The following is a 20,290-nucleotide window of genomic DNA, read 5'->3' as shown; positions in this document are numbered from 1 at the left end:
AACTGGTGTTTTAGTCTCTCTGAGTACAGTCATTTAGCCTCTCTCACCGCCTTGCTAAACCTTTTCTTTGATTCCTTGAATCTGTCTCTATCCCCACTCCTAAACGCTTCCTCCTTCTCCAACCTCAACCTTCTGAGCTTTGCTGAGAACCAGGGCTTGTTGTTGAAGTTCACCCTGGTACGTGTTGGAATACAGCAGTCCTCACAGAAGCTGATGTATGACGTCACAGCCTCTGTGAGTTCATCCAGACTATTGGTAGCAGTCGTGAACATATCCCAGTCAGTACAGTCCAAGCACGCCCGCAAATCCTCCACAGCCTCACTGGTCCACTGTTTGGATGTCCTCACAGCAGGTTTACAGAGCTTTAGTTTCTGCCTGTATGCAGGAATCAGGTGGACAATGGCATGGTCAGAGTGTCCCAGTGCTGCTCGGGGGACGGCGTGGTAGGCTCTACTGACTATAGTGTAGCAGTGATCCAGTGTTCCCTTCTCTGGTAGGGCATTTAATGAATTGTATGTATTTGGGGAGTTCGTGGCTAAGATTACCTTTGTTAAAGTCGGCAAGTACGATAACCAGCGGATCTGGATTTGCTCGCTTCACACTCAGTATCTGGTCGGCGAGCATGCGTTGGGCCTCTTTAACCTGAGGACTCGGCGGCAAATAAACTCCAACCAAAATGAGCGACGCGAACTCGCGAGGCGAGTAGAAAGGTTTACAGTTTATAAAAAAATTATTCAAGGAGCGGAGAACAATGTTGCAGAATCACTGTGACATCTACACACCAGCCACTGTTAATGTAAAAACAAATACCACCGCCTTTCGTCTTGCCGGAGTGCAATGTCACGATCCGATCTTACAAGATGGAATCCTGCCAGTTGTAGCGCAGTGTCCGGAATCAAATCACACAGCCATGTCTCCGTGAAGCACAAAACAGAAGCTGAAAGAAAGTCTCTGTTTTTCACCATCAGTAGCTAAAGTTGGTCCATTTTGTTGCACAGTGAACGTACGTTGGAGGGGGAAAAGCTCGGAAGCACTGTTCAGATCCCGCATCTGCGTAGCCGTACGAAAGCCCCCGACCGTTTACCCCTTGGGCGGCGTTTCGCTGCTTGAGCAAAGCCTAGCGCGGCTTTGACCAGAATGCCCACTAATTCTGCTGCTGGAAGCAGAAAAGTGGGATGTTTAAAAGTTCGTCTGTTGTTAGGGAACTCCGAAAATATTGGCAAAACACTGAATTAACAGACAAAACAAGACAAAACAGGGCGCATCGACCGGCTGAGGCTACCATCATCGGCGCCATCTTCTCACCAGCACGGATGTGCTGAACAGCAGGCCCCCCTCACAAGCACAGGTGTGCTGAACAGCAGGCCCCCCTCACCAGCACAGGTGTGTCGATCTTGAAATATTGAGGTTTTGTTATTTTGGTTGCTGACCCCTGCAGTCGCCTTAGCGAGGGGCACTGCTCGCAATCGGAAGGTCACGAGTTCAAATCCTGGTTTGAGTGTCCACTCAGAATGCTTTAGAATCAGAATATTTAGACCGGAGAAATCCGATGAGCTATGAAGCTCTTTTTCACTCAGCCCATTGCCCTGCTCACGCCCAGAGTGCGAGCAGCATCGCCTACTCGGCCCCCACGCCTTCCTCGGCAGACAAAGGGGGATAACCAACAGTTGAAAGTGTGAAGAAAATCAAACACTTCCAACGTGAACCTTTTCAGCCTGGCATTCACAGATGGAAGCCACGGAACATTAATGGTACAAAATACATGGTGTGCAAACATGTCGAAAACGAATTTCTTTAAATTGAAAACTAATTCCTTCACGACTGCTTTGACGTTTAGTTTGCTTACCGTCCCTCGCACCTCCAATTAGCTGTTAGCTACGCACGGTGCAGGTCAACATACAACCACCACCACCACTCCGGTGTGTGTATGAGCGCTAAGCACGCTGCGCTACGAACTCGGTGACCCGAGTACAACAGCGGTGACAATTATTTGAAGCGGTGCTGGGCCTCCCCTAGGTCGACTCAGCCTCATACATAACCGAGCGACTATTTGAATTGCACGGAATAATGGGTAATGTAGAGCGGTCTTGGGGTTTTGAAAGAAAGATGCCTGTGAAGAAATAACATTTGATGATTGTGCACCAGTTCAACAGCGGTTTTCCTGTGGCTAGACTCGGCTCCCGCTAGAGAAATGTGTAAACCACCGCCGATGGCTCTGCATGGGTGTTTTGTGAACGGGGAAACGGATTTTGTAAGTCAGGGCTGCGAGGGACCTCGGGGACTTGGCAGCCGTGACCGACGGCCCGTGACCAGGGCCACCCGCAGACAGACGACACACGCACGCACCTCTCAAGCAAGCACTCTCACCGTTGAACATAACTCACGCTGCTTTAATTTCCGTGCCACAAGTCGAGTCCAACAGAAGATTGCCCCCCCCCCCAGCCCTGCAGTGTGAATAGTCGATCCCCCCCCCCAATCCCCGCCGTCAGTAGTGAATTGTCGAGTCCAACCAAACCCACCCACACCCCCGCAGGAGAAAGAAATGAGAGGTTCACACACAAGCGTGGCGCGTGCAGACTCCAACAGAACTCCGTGTGGCACACACGACACGGGGATAGTGGGGCAGGGGGGGGCGGAATGATCCGCTCAATCGGGCCGAGGCTGCGCAAACGCGGAGAATGCAGCCACACAGCAAGAGCGAGCACGGACTCACCCACCCACCAACTCACCCACCCACTCACTCACCCACTCACCAACTCACTCACCCACCTACCAACTCACTCACCCACTCACCCACCCACTCACTCACCCACCTACCAACTCACTCACCCACACACTCACCCACCCACCCACTCACCCACCCACTCACCCACCCACTCACCCACCCACCAACTCACCCACCCACTCACTCACCCACTCACCAACTCACTCACCCACCCACTCACCCGCTCTCATTCGCTTGCCCATTCACACGCACTAATTGGCTCTTACCCACCCGCTCACTCACACATTCGCTCATTCACTCACCCATTCGGTCATCCACTCGCTCAAGCACGCACTCATTCTCTTACCCATTCACGCACTTACCGGCTCACCCACTCACTCATGGACTTTTTGCACAATTCACTCACCCAATGGCCAATCCACTCGCTCACCTGCTCACCCACTCAGGCACACGCCCACTCGCTCACCCTCTATTCCACTTAGGCACGTGCTCACTCGCTCACGCACTCACCCCTCACCCGCTCTCTCACTCGCTCACCTGCTTGGCTCCGCTCGAGCTCGCTTCCAATAAAAAAAAGCAGCACAGCCTCGAATACAAAAGCCGCTTGGCCACCATAAAAAAAATTCAAACCAGAACCCAACGTTGCCTGGCCCGGTTACGTTTTAAATATCGGACCGACACCGCCGCATTGCCGAGGACACCACCGCTGCCGCCAATAGAAATCGTGCCCTGGGCGACACGGGGCGAGGGGTGACAACGCGTGTGTCAGTGTGTGTGTCAGTGTGTGTGTCAGTGTGTGTGTCAGTGTGTGTGTCAGTGTGTGTGTGTCAGTGTCAGTGTGCGTGTCGATCGGGGAGCGGTAGCGGCACGAGGAACCCAGCGACACGGCCTCCCACAACAGTGACGAGCATCTGAACCGATCCTGGGCCTCCCCGAGCTCGACTAAGCCTCAAAAATGAGTACCTGGTGCGGTGTGTAATCGTCACTGGGGAGACAAAGGCGGCCGGGCGTGGTGATGGCCACCCACCCGTCATATGCCATGCTGGCCTTCATAGGTTCTTACGAACAGCACTTGTCCAAACAGTCTGTCATGGCTATACGGGGGGATCTTTGTCTTTGCATGTGTGCGTGGGAAGGGCGAGGGGACCGAGTGTAATAACCCTGGATGGGAGAGAGGGGGGCGAGACGCGTTGAGGTGGAGCGGTGGCACAGTGGTCAGCGCACCGTGATGTGAAACCGGTGAGGCAAATTCCAATAGCTCGCCACGGCTAACACCAGTGGTGAGCAATGTTCTAAAGAGGCAGGCAGGTTGGTAGGTGGGCGAGTTGGCGAGCGGTCGAGTGAGATGGCAGGTGGGCAAGTGAGCAGGTGAACTGATGGGTGATTGAGTGGTTTGAGTTGTCAGGTGAGCGAGCAGGTGGGTTGGTGCGTGAGTGGGTGGGTGGATAAGTGAGCGTGTCTGGCTGTGCGGCGAGAGGGTGTTTGTGGCCATCGTTACACCAAGGTGAGCGCTTACAATTGGGGCACGGTTATCACCCCGCCAGTGCCCCCCCCCCGCCCCCCCCATCAAAGCATTGTAGTTACTCATACACCGCGGTTACCCCGAGGCCTCGTCGCCGCGGTTACCCCGAGGGCCAGGTAGCTGTGGTAACCTCGAGGCCTCGTTGCCATGGTAACCCCGAGGCCTCGCCACCGCGGTTACCCCGAGGCCTCGTCGCCGCGGTTACCCCGAGGGCCAGGTAGCTGTGGTACATCGTTGCCGCGATTATTCCGAGATCGCGTCGCTGCGGTCGCCCCAAGGCCTCGTCGCCATGGTCACCCCGAGGTCTCGTTGCCGCCATGCAGTCACTCTAGAGGCCTCATCGCCACGGCGATCGCGAGAACCTCGCCGCAGCAGTGACCCCGAGGGCCTCGTCGCTGGGGTCACCCCGAGGACTTCGTCGCCACAGTAACCGTGAGCCCTCGTCGCCAAGGTGACAGCCAGGGCCTCGTGCAACGATGACCCCGAGGGCCTTGTCGCCAGGATGACTGCGAGGGCCTCATAGCCACGGTGACAGCGAAGGCCTCGTTGCCGCAGCGGCCTCGAAGGCCTCATCGCCATGGTGATCCCGAGGACCTCGTCGCCCCGGCGACTCCGCGTGTCTTTCCCTAGTGGCGGCTGTAGCGGTGGAGGCTCCGTGATCGCGAGCGGGAGCGCGAGCGTGACAGAGAGCGGCTCCGTGACCGAGACTTCCTGTGGGAGACATGGGGGGGGGGGGGGGGGCAGGGAGGAGGACCATGGAAGACGAAGAGGAGGGGGGAGAGACGGAGACACGTTTCTCGACGTTCAACAGAACCTCGACGTTCAACAGAACCTCGACACTTGCGAAGAGCGAAGGTCTCGTCGAGGCAGGCTGAGCGCGTCTCTGCGTGCACAGCGGGCGACACTGGGGGGTGGGGGGCGGTGTGAAAACGTGGGAGTAGTGAACTATTTGTCTTTTGTCAACGTGACACTTTTTTTGCTGATTGGCCGTGTCGGGTGGTGGAGGGTTACGACACATTTATAAATAACGCGATCTAACCCAAAAAACATTATAATGAATAAATATAATTATTATATAACATTATTCTCATTATTATGATAACAGTTTGTGATGTACTACCGCCGAACAATATCCGCTCATCGCCCTCACAGGGAGAGAGGACGACTCGGAGAGAGGGGACGACTCGGAGAGAAAGCGCGAGGGGACGGCTCAGAGGCGCCAGGAGGAGGAACCACAGACGAGGAGCAGGAAGGCAGCAGCAGCCACCGAGTGGTGAAGAGCCGCATGGCTGTCGGTGGCAGTGTTGGAAACGGTGTTGCTGGTGGCGTTGGTGGTGGTGTTGGAAACGGTGTTGGTGGTGGTGTTGGTGGCGGTGTTGGTGGTGGTGTTGGTGGTGGTGTTGGTGGCGGTGCTGCTGGCGGTGTTGGTGGCGGTGTTGGTGGTGGTGTTGGTGGCGGTGTTGGTGGCGGTGTTGGTGGCGGTGTTGGTGGTGGTGTTGCTGGTGGTGCTGCAGGCGGTGTTGCTGGTGGTGTTGGTGGTGGTGTTGGTGGCGGTGTTGGTGGCGGTGTTGGTGGTGTGTACACGATGACGATGGGATGTGAAGCAGCAGCGCCACTGCCGTTGCACGGAGGAGAGGGAGCAGTGAGGGAGGGGAGGCGGCAGAGGTGCTGTGATTGAAGGGGAAGCGTTGGTGGGGTATGGGGGGGCGAGGGGACAGGGGGGTATGGCGCTGGCAGGGGGGGCACAGAACATGTGCTTTCCGCGGCCGCACGCGAACGAGACGGCACGCGAATTACGACGCCCTGGGGGGGGTGGGGGGGGGGATGGTGGGGGGGGAGAGCTACGCAGTGCTTCACTCCGGGAGAGTGAGAAAGCACAATGACAGCTGTAGACTCACCACAAAGACCCATAAGCTCACCACAAAGAGACCCGTAGACTAACCACACAGAGCCCCGTAGACTCACCACGCAGAGACCCATAGACTCCCCACACAGAGCCCCGTAGACTCCCCACACAGAGACCCATAGACTCACCATACAGACCCATAGACTCACCATACAGATCCATAGACTAAAACAGAGACCCAAAGACTCACTACACAAAGACCCATAAGCTCACCACAAAGAGCCCCGTAGACTAACCACAAAGAGCCCCATAGACTAACCACACAGAGACCCGTAGCCTCACCACGCAGAGACCCAGAGACTCACCCATAAAATAACACAGACACAAAGACGAACAGAGACCCATAGACTAACACAGAGACCCAAAGACTAACACAGACACCCATAAACTCGCAGAGACCCATAGACTAACACAGGGACGCATAGACTAACACAGGGACCCATAAACTAACCCACAAACAGAGGTTTGTGGGAAATAATAGGCATTTTCTGTACTTTTGAGGCATAAGCAATTAGAAAATAACACTTACTACCCAGGAACAAAAAAAATATAAAAAAATTGTTCCACAGTGTTATAAATGTGGAGGGGAAAACCAGAGGTTGCAGAGAGAAAAAAATGCGTGACCACGGGGAGAGAGACGCAAATTCCAAATATAAAACAGGCGTCAGGATCGGGATCAAACGCACGACCTCCTGCATACCAGGCGAGGGAGTTAACATCTCGCCACCGCTAAACAAGCTTTGCGGTAATAACATAATTAGTTTGTTGCGCTTCCTCGCACCTCCGATTAGCACGGTTGGCTACATAACCGTGCTGAAAAAATGAAAGATACATGACAACAAAGCTCCTCCAGTGGCTACTATGGTGTTGCATGGGGGGGGGGGGGCGGTGACGGTGAGCTGGACGCGAGGTGCTCTCGTGCCCGATGCCAATGCCGTGGGCGAGCGCCCCTCCCCGCGCTTCCCCCGCGCTTCCCCTGGCGCTCCCAGGAAGCGTCGCGGCGAGCGGGAAGGGCCTCGCACGTTCGTCAGGAGCCCTTGAACGCGCGCCAGGCGGCCGCTACTGCGGCCGCCGCGGCCGCCTTTGAAGAACGGGGAAGAGGGGGGGGGGCCCATTGCAGCCACTTCCTGTCCGAGGGCCCCACAAGAGCCCAACGCGCGTTTCCTTCTCCCCCTCCCTGAGGTTTAAAATAAATAATGAATGGTGTTGTTTTTTTTGTGGTTCGCTGTTGCCGGTTGCGGGCCACGGCGTGCCGCTTCACCATCGCTCCGCGTCTACTACCGGGCGACGCTCGCCCGTCGGCGTTCGCGCGCTTCCTCCTTTTATCCTTCAAAGCCACCGGGCGCTGCCGCCCGTCCCTGGCCTGTGCCACTTGGCAACGGCCAAGCGCCGGGGGGGGGGGGGGGGGGGGGCGCGAGGCGCCCCCCTCTCTCGCTCTCTCCCCGTAGGATAACGGCCACGTGATGGGCCCCCCCACCACGTCCCCCCGCGGGCACCCCCCCCCCCTCCACACCCACCCCCCTGCCCCATAAGACACACCCACCAAACCGGTCATCGGCACTGTGGCCCAACAACTCCGACCCTCCACTCCACCGCTACCGCCGGCCTCGCTGCCCCGAACGTCGCCTGTCAGGATATTATTTTCTTTCTTTGAATGCCACACGCACACAAGCACGGGCACGAGGTCATTAGCGGCGAACGCGTGCGCGGGATGCGGTCTCGCACGGCGTCGAAACGTTCACGTGCGCAGCGGGCCTGCTGCTCCACCTACGGAAGGCGCTGCTGTATAAATAATAAAGTATCGCGACGACGACGACGACGGAGATTATCATTGTTGTTGACGTGCGGCTCGCCAAGCGTACAGAGGCCCCCCCTCGTGGGGCCGTGGCGAGGAGCGAATGGGGGGCCCGGTCCGGGGGCCCACCGCAACTGACAACGCGACGCAGAAACTTCACACCGCCACCGCCGCCCGCCGTGTGCGCAAAACAAAGACAAAGGTGCCCGCCGCCTCTGCGTAGCCTACGCGGGGCGTGGAGGCAAAGTGCCGCTGGTGACCGCCACCCGCGATGGCAGGCGTGGGCCACACGGCCACCCTTTGTCCTCTCACAGGGCCGAGTCCACATTTAGCGGAGGTTAAAAGACACCGGGGAGGGATAATTCGATGTTGGCCGCGAGCGGGTGAACGACCTTCGGGTCACCGGCTACATTGCGCGGCGGCGCCAAACGCTGCGTCACCGCTTCTCACCCAAATACAAAAGATCCCTCGTGTAGCCTTAACAGACTTTCTTGGCAAGTGCTGTTAAGCGAGCACCTATGAAGGCCGGCACGGGATACGAGGGGGGTGGGCGGCCAGCACCACGCCCGGCCACCTTTATATCACGAGTAGCGATGTCTACACACCGTACTAGGTACTAATTTCAGGCTAAGTCGACCTAGGGGAGGTCCACTACCTGTTCAATTATTCTCCATCGATATTTTTCACAGGCGAGGAAACCAACTCAGGTCGCCGGGGTTGTAGCGCGGCGTGCTAACCTCTGCGCCTCCACTCCCCGAGCACGCACATACACGCACACATACACGCATGCACACAAAGACAAAAGTGGGTGGCCAGCACCATGTCCGGCCGCCTTTGTCTCCCTCGTGGCGATGTTTACACATCGCACACACGTACATACACCCCGCACACACGTACATACACCCCGCACACACGTACATACACCCCGCACACACGTACATACACCCCGCACACACGTACATACACCCGCGAGCACGCACACACGGCGGCACGCGCACGCACTCAACGCCCCGGTACATGAACACTTGAGCGTGGAGGGAGGAAGGTGGTGTGGGAGGGTGCCAACGGCGGTGGCGGAGGTGGTAGCTTGTACGGCGAAAAAAATAAATAATAAATAAAAAGGGGGACGCGTTTGCACCTCACTGACAATCCAATTACAGCGACAATGCAGCTCGCTGTGCCAGGACCCGCTCCTATAATCATCCCCTCGCGCTGACATTTCCATTGCACCGCACGCGCTTATTAGAATTAAAAATTAGATTCTCTCCCCGTTTTTTTTATGGCAATGTGGCGGAGGAGGTGGCGGCAACGGGTGGGCGGTGGTGGGGGGGGCTCCTCCCCGCCCACCACCCCCCCGCCCACCCGTCGTGCTAACGGAGCGCGGTGTCAACCGGGGCAGTAGAAAGATCAACAGCGAGAAGGGACGTGCGCTACGCCGAGCTGACGAGAAGACATTCGTTTTGCGCGCTGACCTGACTTGAGTGTCAAATTAGCCCCGCGACACACATACATAGATTACATACACACATACACACACAAACACTATACACTATACACACACTTATACACACATACACACACACACTCACATACAACACATACACACACTCACATACACACACACACATACACTATACATACATACACACATACATACATACACACATACACTATACACACATACATATACACACATATACACACATACATACACACACATACACACACTCATACACACACACAAAGATAAAGATCCCCCGTATAGCCTGAAACAGACTGTTGGGACAAGTGCTGTTAGCGAGCACCTATGAAGGCCAAAACGGCACACGAGGGGGTGGGTGGCCAGCACCACGCCCTGCCACCTTTGTCTCCCTAGTGGCAATGTTTTTACACACCACACCAGGTACTCATTTGAGGCTGAGTCGAACTAGGGGAGGCCCAGGACCGGTTCAGATAATCGTCACTGATTTTGGCCGTGAGCGGGAATTGAACTCGGATAAGAAGGTTCGTAGCGCAACGCGCTAACCGCTACACTACCGCTCCCCACATACACACACACTATACAACAACAACAACCGCCATTCGCCACTAAGTGGCGGTGACATCACCATGACACTTGTGCCAGTCCATGTGCACCTTGAGGCCACGTGAAGTGTCGAACGCCCGCTGGCAGGAGGTCACGGGGCAGACCCAGGTGCCACGGGTCGACTGACTGAAATGACTGGCTGGTACACCACCTGTGCCCCCTACTGTGCCAACCTGCTGTGCTTTAACCACCCGGCGCTACACACAGTATGTACACACATCCATACTCACATACACTATACACACACACTCACATACACACACATACACTATACGCAAAGATAAAAAAACAAAGATCCCCCATATATCCTTAACAGACTGTCGGGGCAAGTGCTGTTAGCAAGCACCTATGAAGGCCGGAACGGTACACGAGGGGGTGGGTGGCCAGCACCACGCCCGACCGCCTTTGTCTCCCTAGTGGCACCAGGTACTCATTTGAGGCTGAGTCGACCTAGGGGAGGCCCGGGACCGGTTCAGATAATCGTCACTGGTGTTGGCCATGAGCGGGAATCGAACCCGGGTCGCCAGGTTCATAGCGCACTATACACACATACACACACTCACATACACTATACACACATATTACACACACATACACCAAATACACGTGCACACTCACACACGATACACACATACACTATACACACACTCACATACACTATACACACACACATACCACACACACACTATATACACATACTACACACACACATACCACACACACTATATACACATACTACACACACACATACACCAAATACACGTGCACTCACACATACACACACATATATACACGCAAATACACGCACACCCAAAACACACACATATATACACGCAAATACACGTGTGCACACACATTTTAAAAGCACAAATATGTATATACATGTGTGCACGCATGCACACACACCAAAATATTTTCTCGCGCGCACGAGCACACACAAAAACACAAATATTACAAAGTCAAAAATCCCCCGTATAGCCGAGCAGACTGTTGGGGCAAGTGCTATTAGCGAGTAGCACCTATGAAGGCCGGCACGGTACACGAGGGGGTGGGTGCTCAACACCACGCTCGGCCGCCTTTGTCTTCCTCCCAAGTGATAATGTTTACACAATCCACCAGGTACTCATTTGAGGTTGAGTCGACCTAGAGGAGGCCCAGTAACCGGTGCAGATAATCGTCACTGGTGTTGGTTGCCGGGTTCGTCGCGCATTCCGCTAACAGCTCCGTAACCGCTCTCCACATACACTTACACACAGAGACAAAGATTCCCCATATAGCCTTCAACAGCTGTTGGCCTAAGGACAGAATGGTACACGAGGGGGTGGGTGGCCAGCACCACGCCCGACCGCCTTTGTCTCCTCAAGTGGCGATGTTGACTACACACCACCGCACCAGATACTCATTTTAGGCTGAGTCGACTTAGGGGAGGCCCAGAACGGGTTCAGATAATCGTGTTGGCCATGAGCGGCATAGCCAACACCACGGTAACTGCTACACTACACACTTATAAACACACAAAGATCGTATTGCCTTAACAGACTGTTGGGGCAAGCACTGTTAGCAACCACCTATGAAGGCCGGCATGGCACACGAGGGGGTGGGTGGCCAGCACACCCGCACACACTATACCTTCGCGCGGTTACACACATGAAATGTACTCACAAATACACACAAAGACAAACATTCATACACGCACACACGCATATTACTCACACGTACACGCACACAAAAACGCACGTGCACACGTACACACGTACACACGTACACACGTACACATGTGCCCACGTACGCGCGTTAAGAACCGCGATCATTTTGTCCACCTCCTCTTGGCAGGGCTCACAACCAGAAAATTACTGCGCGGCTCCTCTTAACCCCCCCCCCCCTACTCCACCCAACACAAACAATATTTATAATAATCGTACTAATAATTATAATACCAATGCGTGTAAACAATATTTATAATAATCGTACTAATAATTATAATAACAATGCGTGTAAACAATATTGATAATAATCGTACTAATAATTATAACAATGCGTGTAAAAAATATTTATAATAATCGTACTAATAATTATAACAATGCTTGTAAACAATAATTATAATAACCGTACTAATAATTATAATAACAATGAGTGTAAACTATATTTATAATAATCGTACTGATAATTATAATAACAATGCGTGTAAACAATATTTATAATAATCGTACTAGCTTTAAATCAAAATAATTATAGTAATCGTACTAATAATTATAATAACAATGCGTGTAAACAATATTTATAATAATGCGTGTAAACGGCAGAAGTTGCCTTTGTGAATGTGAGCGCACGTGGGGAGGGTGTGTTTTTGTTGATTGGAAATCTGTGAAAAGAGCTTCACAGCTCTACAGATTCCTCCAGGATAAATATTCTGATTCCGTAGTTGGTGTCGTCTCGTCAACTCGGTGAGAGAAGCCACCATTACCACCACCACCACCACCGTCACCAACACCGTCACCAACACCACAACCATCGCCACCACCACCACCAACACAAACACCACCACAGCCTGTGGGTCTCCATGTGAGTCTGTGTGTGAGCCTGAGTGTGAGTCTATGGGTCTCTGTGTCTATGGGTGTGAGTCTATGGGTCCATGTGTGAATCTGTCGATCTCCGTGTGAGTCCGTGGGTGTGACCCTGTAGATCTCTGTATGAGTCCATGAATCTCCATGCGAGTCTGTGAATGCGAGTCTGTCGGTCTCTGTGTGAGCCTGTGGGGCTCTATTCAGCGGTGTCCGTGTAAGTCACCGAGAGTGGTGTGATAGCTCGCAACAGAACTCCCCGTGTGAGCCAACGGCAACAAAGAGAGACATCAAAACTCTTGCATTATTAACGAGTGGGGGGTGGGGAAGCGAGCTCAGTCTGTCTCGGGAAGCCTGACCCAAAACTCGCGAAAAAATAACACAAAGAGGTCCGCGCAATTCAATTACCGGCGCCTCTGCCGCGCGTCTACCCGCTACCAAAAATCGATGCTAGCGCCGCGCCGGTACCAGAGAGCGTGCCGGCCAACCCAGCGCTAATTGTGCACGCCTGGCGGTGGTGGTGCAAGTAGCGGTAGTGATGATAGTGGTGTCGGTGGTGGAAGTGGTGGCGGTAGCAGTGGCGGTAGTGTGGGTGGTGATGTGAGTGGTGGTGGTGGTGTAGGTGGTGGCAGTGGTGGTGGTACGAGTGCTGCAGAATGGTATGCAAAACAGTCTTGTTAGGCGAGAGAGAAGCACAAACATGGAGACAAAGTGAGAGACGACAGAGAGACAGCGAGACAGAATGAGAGAGACAGAGCGAGGGTGGGTGAGTGAGCAAGCGAGCAAGTTAGTGAGCGGCTGGGTGAGTGAGAGGTTGACTGAGTATATGAATGGGTGGATGAGTGCGTGAGAAGTTGAGTAGACAAGTGGGTGGGTGTGTGGGTGAGTGAGCAGGTGAGAGTGTGAGTGAGTGAAAAACGTTATTGAGCTTAAGTGAATCTGGGAGTGGGAGAGCGAATGAGCAAGTGACTTAGTGAGTTGATGAGAAAGTTCATGAGCATGTCGAGGAGTGAGCAAATGAGTGATTGAGCGAATGATTGAGCGAGCAAATGATTGAGCGAGCGAGTGAGAGGGTGGCGAGTGAGGTGTACCTAGACTTGTAGGAGGAGGAGCCGTAGTCTCGACCTGTGGGCAAGAGGAAACACAGGAAACACGGGATGAGACACGGGATGAGACACGGGAGGAGACACGGGAGGAGACACGGGAGGAGACACGGGATAATACACGGGAGACGACGCGGAACGAGACGCGGGAGGAAACCGAAGAGATGGGCGTTCTCCCCAAAACACTCACACCGTGTGCAGAGTAAGAGACAGAGGCAGGGAGAAGCAGGGAAAGACTCGGGGAGACGCGACTGGGCGAGCGTTGTGGGTGGTCCTCACCATGTTTGGGGCTGCTCGAGCGGCTTCGACGCTCCCGGTAGTCGTGCCGATCATCGTCCCACTCATCGCGGTCCTTCTCCCTCTCCCTGTATCCCAGGTCACACGGCGGACGGGTCAGAGGTCAGGGGTTGAGTTGTTGTTGTTTGTGCACCACTGCCCATGCCGCAGCAGCATCACTGAACAATGTCGTGAAGTTATTTATGTAACGAGGCAAGGTGGAACTCAGGAGACCAGGATCAGAGGCTCATTTACGAGAGCCGGGGTCACCAAAATAAAAAAAGCAAATCGCCGTCAAACGGTAACTTGCGAAGGGCGGCTGGGGACAAATCGTCTCTGGGCTGACCATGACGCAATTACTCGTTACGTCGCGACAGTTTTCACGACAATGTCACCATGTCTTGCCAATAATCACGAGAGGGGGCACGGGAGGCACGAGGGGGTGGGGTGGTGGTGGGGGTGTCGACTACGACGCCTCTTACTTTTGTCGCATTCGTCGAGCCAGCGCCCTCAGCTCATGCTCGCGCTCCTGGGGGTCACAACAACCACAGCAGCAGCAGCAGCACGAGGGCATCATCGCATCGTCCGGCGGCTCGTGACGACGCGCCAAGAAGGTGCCCCCCCACCCCCCCGCCCCCTTTGTCTCCCCAGTTAACACACTGCACCGGGTGCTCATTTTGAGGTTGAGTCGACCAAGGTGAGTCCCAGAACCAATTCGGATAATCGTCACTGCTGTTTTTTGGTGGCCGTGAGCGGGGAATCGACCTCGGGTCGAAGCCGGGTTCGTAGAGCGGAGCTCTAACCGCTGCGCCACCACTCCGACACACCGAGACGCGCACGCACGGACACACGCAGCAGACATGCGCATCTCTACATAAAAGTGAATGCTATTGTAATTGCATTCTGTATAAAATTTTAATGGGGTGTAATCCTAATTACATTTTGGAGAAGTGTAAATAATTGTAGCCAACCGCTGAATTTATTTATTTAATAATAATAAAAAGTGCCGCTCATTTGCGTGGCGCTGGCAAAACTGCGGCACCATTACCCCGAATGGCAATCTCGGCAACAGTTTGGGTAAAATACTCGCACTGTTTAAAGAGCGCACGGTGAAAACAAGTCAAGCCCAGCGAACGCATGCACCGCAAATATGCGCGCTTGCACACGCGTGTGTAGAGACAAAGACACCCCGTGTAGCCTTTAACAGGCTGTCAGGGCAAGTGCTGTTTGCGAGTAGCAGCGGCACCTAGGAAGGCCGACACGGTGCACGATGGGGGTGGGTGGCCAGCACCACGCCCGCTAACCTCTACATCCTCACAGCACCACCTGACCCACACAGCCCTACACCTGCTCACCCACACACTCACTCACCCAAACACACAGCCCCACACTCACTCATCCCTACGCCCGCTCACCTCTCTCTCCTGGGCTTGCTGTGCCTGTTTGTGATGTGCGGCCTTCTTATCGGCTTTATCTGTGGTCAAGAGGGGGGGAGGGGTGTTAGTGAAAGGTCCACATTCATGGGTCAGAATCCAAGAGCGCTGTTTCTCACGGTCACATTGAACAACGGAGTGACAAGCACCAAGCAGAGTCTCAACGACAGGTTTCGTTAAGGTGCCGCCACAGCAACAGGGGTCTGGCCACTGATTATTTGGAGTATTTTGACTGCTATAAATTTCCACATGATAAGCGACATTTTTTTAGCTATCATTTGTGGCCAGGTCGCTTCTGAAAAATAAGTGAATACCTCAGCGGGTACATCTTAAACCACCTCATCTACGTCGTTTCTAAACTTCCCCCCCCCCCCCCGTCTCATTTGCCGATCTTGTTTGCCTCCGTGAGCCCCAACGTTAACTCCTAGGGTCAGAGGCACAGCCCTGCAGTTTGCCTGCTCACGCCACATCACCGCCGGTGCCAGAGTGTCTGCTCGGAGCAGCTCTTAGAGAAGAGAGACCCCTCCAGGTGGCACCAAGGGCCGAATCTCCTATGCGGGACTGCGACGTATGTATGTTTTAGTCGTAGTTTATTTAACATCTATTTTGACCACGTAGTTCGTGAAGCCTTCAATAGCTGTACCGGGGGAATCTCCATATAAAATGGGAGGCTGATCGATGCCCGGGTGCGGTCAAGGGATTGCTCCCTATTGCTCAACCACGTTATGTATGCCGATGATTTGGTAATAGCTGCTCATTCAGAGGAGGAGTTGGAGACGCTGCTGCTGAGACTGGAGCGTGCTACTAAGAGATGGGGCCTTACCATCAGCCCCACCAAAACTAAGCACCTGCCTGGGTATTTTGTACCATCGGACACTCCACCCCCACAACTCCCAATCGGTGATGGGGCAGTTGTGGAGAGAGTGGAGAGTTTCCCATACCTGGGCAGAGTGCTTATGACCGGCTCCAGTTTAACAGCAGAGGTCTCACTCCGAATGAGTCGAGCGGCAATATCTTTTCATCGGTTGTGTAACGCTGTGTGGAAGCTACCTGGTCTGTCGCTCCGCACTAAGCTTCAGGTATTCTCGGCCATGATCATTCCCTCCCTTCTCTACGCTTGCGAAACGTGGACCCCCCTAATGGAACATCTTCGCCGGTTAGAAACATTTAGGCTGGCCTCCCTACAATCCATCCTGGGTTTAACCAGGCTGGATTGTGTGAGGAGCTCACAAATCCTTGAAAGATCTGGGCACGGTCCCATCGGTGAGCTCCTCCGGCAGGCAAGGCTGCATTGGCTGGGTCATGTAGCCCGCATGCCCAGCCACCGCATGCCGAAACAGCTTTTGTTCGGCCGGATCGAGGGGGCAAAACGGGCGCGGCACGGGCTAGAGAAGAGATGGAGTGATGTGGTACAGGAGGACGTGAAGTTGAGTGGACTTGCCAATGACTGGTACCAGCGGTGTCAAGATCGGCCTCTGTGGAGGAGGCTCATGAAGAACGCTACTGGGCAGTTGGAGGCAGTCGCCCTCCAACAACAACGGAGGGCGGAGGAGCGACCCTCACAACAACGAGCGGAGCGCCGGGTGGCAAAAGCACAGCAGGTTGGCACAGTAGGGGGCACAGGTGGTGCATCAGCCAGGCGTCTCAATCATCTCAGTCAGTCGACCCATGGCATCTGGGTCTGCCCCGTGACCTCCTGCCAGCGGGCGTTCGACACTTCACGTGGCCTCAAGGTGCACATGGCCTGGCACAAGCGTCGTGGTGACGTCACCGCCACTTAGTGGCAAATGGCGGTTGTTGTTGTATGTTGAACTTCTTTCGCACCGAACGTAGCCGGACCGGGAGAAGGTAAACAAAGTAAACACAAATATAGCAGTTCTAAAATATGAGTTTTCAATCTATTTGATGATGATTTAAAAGTGCACATCTCCAGTGGCTTCCTAATATCGGAATGAAGAGCATTCCAGACGGTCGCAGAAGCGCATCTGAAAGCACGCAATTCGGTGACTGTCTTTATTCCGATGGCCAGCCAAGAGCCACTGCTGCGAGGATGAGCGGAGTTCGCCGTGATGATGGTTTACGCCACCACGACAGCTACCGACGGGACAGAACCACGGTAAAACATCGGGCGGCACGTGGCGATGGCGTGGGCCAACCGCGGCCGGCTTGGGACCAGAACCTCTCCCCGCGAGTCGACGTCGCACGCGCACGTTAATAAAACACACAATGTTGACAACACATTAACGGGGTGGGTGGGTGGGTAGGTGGGGAGGGGGGGTGGGTGCGTGTGGGGTGGGTGGGGGGCGAGCGAGGCCGCCAGCCCGTGACACACGCAAATGCACGCACGGCACCTCCAGCGCTCACATTTTCGGCGCAGGGCTTTACTCGCGAATGTAGTTTTTTTATCCAATCAAGAAAATAATTATTAATTTGAATTTATTTTTGGGATGGGGGCGAATGGTGGTGGTGGGGGTAAACCCCCCCACCCACCCACCCATGAACAAATGAAATTAAAAACAAGGTGAATGTAATATTCAATGAACGCTTTGGATTTTTTTTCGGGAGCACCAGAACTGCAAATTGGCACGGAGGCTGTGAGCGCGCGTTCCGGGGCGCGTGACAACGCGGCGCCACAGTGTTGAAAGTCGCGGCGCAATCACTGCCGTTAACCGGTTAGGGAAGGACCACGGCGCTGCACGCACGGTGTGTGTATGCGGTGTGTGTGCAGTGTGCGCACAGTGTGTGTGTGCGCACGGTGTGTGTATGCGGTGTGTGTGCAGTGTGTGTGCAGTGTGCGCACGGTGTGTGTGTGTGCGGTGTGTGTGTGCGATGTGTGTGCAGTGTGCGTGCGGTGTGTGTGTGCGCGCGGTGTGTGTGCGCAATGTGTGTGTGCGATGTGTGTGCAGTGTGTGTGCAGTGTGCGTGCGGTGTGTGTGTGCGATGTGTGTGCAGTGTGCGTGCGGTGTGTGTGTGCGCGCGGTGTGTGTGTGTGTGCGCAATGTGTGTGTGCGATGTGTGTGCAGTGTGCGTGCGGTGTGTGTGTGTGTGCGATGTGTGTGTGCGGTGTGTGTGCAGTGTGTGTGCAGTGTGCGTGCGGTGTGTGTGTGCGCGCGGTGTGTGTGTGTGCGCGATGTGTGTGTGCGATGTGTGTGCAGTGTGTGTGTGCGATGTGTGTGCAGTGTGTGTGTGCGATGTGTGTGTGTGTGCGATGTGTGTGCAGTGTGCGTGCGGTGTGTGTGTGTGTGCGATGTGTGTGCAGTGTGCATGCGGTGTGTGTGTGCGCGCGGTGTGTGTGTGCGCTATCAGCGACCGAGCATTCACACGCCTCCAAGTGTACCGAGACTGACACAAGCACCGTGGTGACGTCACCGCTACTTAGGGGCGAACGTCAGTTGTCATTGTGGGCGCCCGGTCCAGCTATCGTCCAGCGCAAAGCGAAGGAATGGCCGCGGTGACGGTGGGAGAGGGGAGGGGGCAGTGAGGGGGGGAGCCAGGGTGGCCGGACACGATGCCCAGAACTGCTGCGTTCGTGATGCCGAACAAGTCACCGGGTCACCGGCTAGCTACTGGAAAATGGTGGCTACGTGACGAGATGCCGCAGCCAGGAGAGGGTAATACCGAAGGCGGTGTGCCGGGTTGGTGGTGACGCGGACCGACCCGGGTGAGACCTAAGGCCCGATGATGCCGTGATCGAGAAACCCACCGCACGGCGGCGACGGTGGAAGTGGCAGGGGTGGCGACGGTGGTGGTGGTGACGGTGGTGGTGGCGGCGGTAGTGGCGGTGACGGCGGTGGCGTTGACGGTGGTGGTGGTGAGGGTGGAGGCGGTGGTGGCGGCAGTGGTAGCACGAGCCACAGGTGGTGGCTCGTGCGACGAGCGGCGAGCGATCGGGTTAATCGCCATTAGCACTCGACACGACCGCAAAGTTTTCACAATTATCAATTGAACATCGGGGTGGGGGTTGGTGGGTGGGGGGTGCCGGCCCCCCACTCCCCCTTTTATTTTGCGAGCGCGCGAGTGTTTTTCGGGGTGGAGAGAACGCAGCAATTAGCCTAAATAATTCATCCTCCGCAGCGCACGCGCAGCCACTTCTAATTAGCGCTAAAGCAGCGGCGGGGTCCGCACGCGCTGCGCCCCGAGTGGCGCCCCGGCCGATCCATAAAAGATGGCGCTGCGCGTTTCAAAGTGTCAGGTCGGCTTAGGCACGCAGCCTCCCGGTCCGGGCTTACAGCCGCCGCGCTCGTCACACTTAATTCGGGACAAACCCCGCCGCCGACGGACCCGCGGCTCGTTAGGGTAGTGATCCGGCCGTGGAGGGAGGGGAGAGCGCGGGGCTGCGCGGCCGCTAAAAAATTAACGCGCCGCCCGAGGGCCTAGCTGGCTAAAGAGGGTGCAGCCCCAAACGGTTATTTAAATCTCGCGAAACGCCCGCCATCATCTCGCTCGCTCGCTCGCTCTCTCTCGCCTAACGCTGCCGGGATTGCGGTCGCTCCCCTGCCCACAAGCCCCCCCGGCTCTCTCTCTTGCCCCGAGCTAAGCGCGAGTGGCGTGACCGACGGGGCTTCCGGCGTTCATGATGTGGTGAGACAGCAGCGAGCGGCGCCGGGCCTAGAGTGGGCTTCGGGGTTATTGCGCATACGCGCACGTGCATGCGTGCGTGCTCAAGGTACCAGATGAATGCGTAGCCCCTGCAAGTGCTCACACGTGGCCACAGCCGACGGCACGACCTCTGCTAGAGGGCGCTCTGCAGAGCCCTTCCAGTTGTCGTGTTTGGTCTGCTCTTTAACGCTGGCTGGCCAGTACGTCTCGGGTAGCAGGGATGAGAAGAGTACCCACACTTTACCCCGCCGTACACGACCCGCCGATCAGAGCCTGCGGTGTAC

At 55.2% G+C, this 20,290-nt stretch overlaps 1 protein-coding gene across 5 annotated transcripts in view; it reads right to left on the bottom strand.

Moving 5' to 3' along the window:
* Window positions 1-700: 700 nt before the first annotated feature.
* The window catches only part of CLASRP (CLK4 associating serine/arginine rich protein), a 43,836-nt gene continuing 24,246 nt past the window's right edge, over window positions 701-20,290 (bottom strand). The window contains exons 17-22 of one of the 5 annotated variants that reach the window (XM_076052035.1): window positions 15,390-15,448; window positions 14,457-14,503; window positions 13,978-14,063; window positions 13,687-13,720; window positions 2,922-4,958; window positions 701-2,769 (exon numbers count right to left, since the gene is read on the bottom strand). In XM_076052035.1, the coding sequence (XP_075908150.1) occupies window positions 4,874-4,958; window positions 13,687-13,720; window positions 13,978-14,063; window positions 14,457-14,503; window positions 15,390-15,448 (311 nt within the window). In that variant the 3' untranslated portion in view covers window positions 701-2,769; window positions 2,922-4,873. Of the gene's footprint in view, window positions 2,770-2,921; window positions 4,959-13,686; window positions 13,721-13,977; window positions 14,064-14,456; window positions 14,504-15,389; window positions 15,449-20,290 lie in introns of those variants that run through there. The other 4 variants (XM_032974407.2, XM_076052036.1, XM_076052037.1 and 1 more) reach the window with 4 other exon arrangements.

Source organism: Petromyzon marinus, chromosome 53, assembly GCF_048934315.1.
Source record: "Petromyzon marinus isolate PM22_M1 ecotype Great Lakes invasive population chromosome 53, UKy_Petmar_22M1.pri1.0, whole genome shotgun sequence".
NCBI lineage: Eukaryota > Metazoa > Chordata > Hyperoartia > Petromyzontiformes > Petromyzontidae > Petromyzon > Petromyzon marinus.
This window is presented reverse-complemented; position numbering and strand designations above follow the sequence as displayed.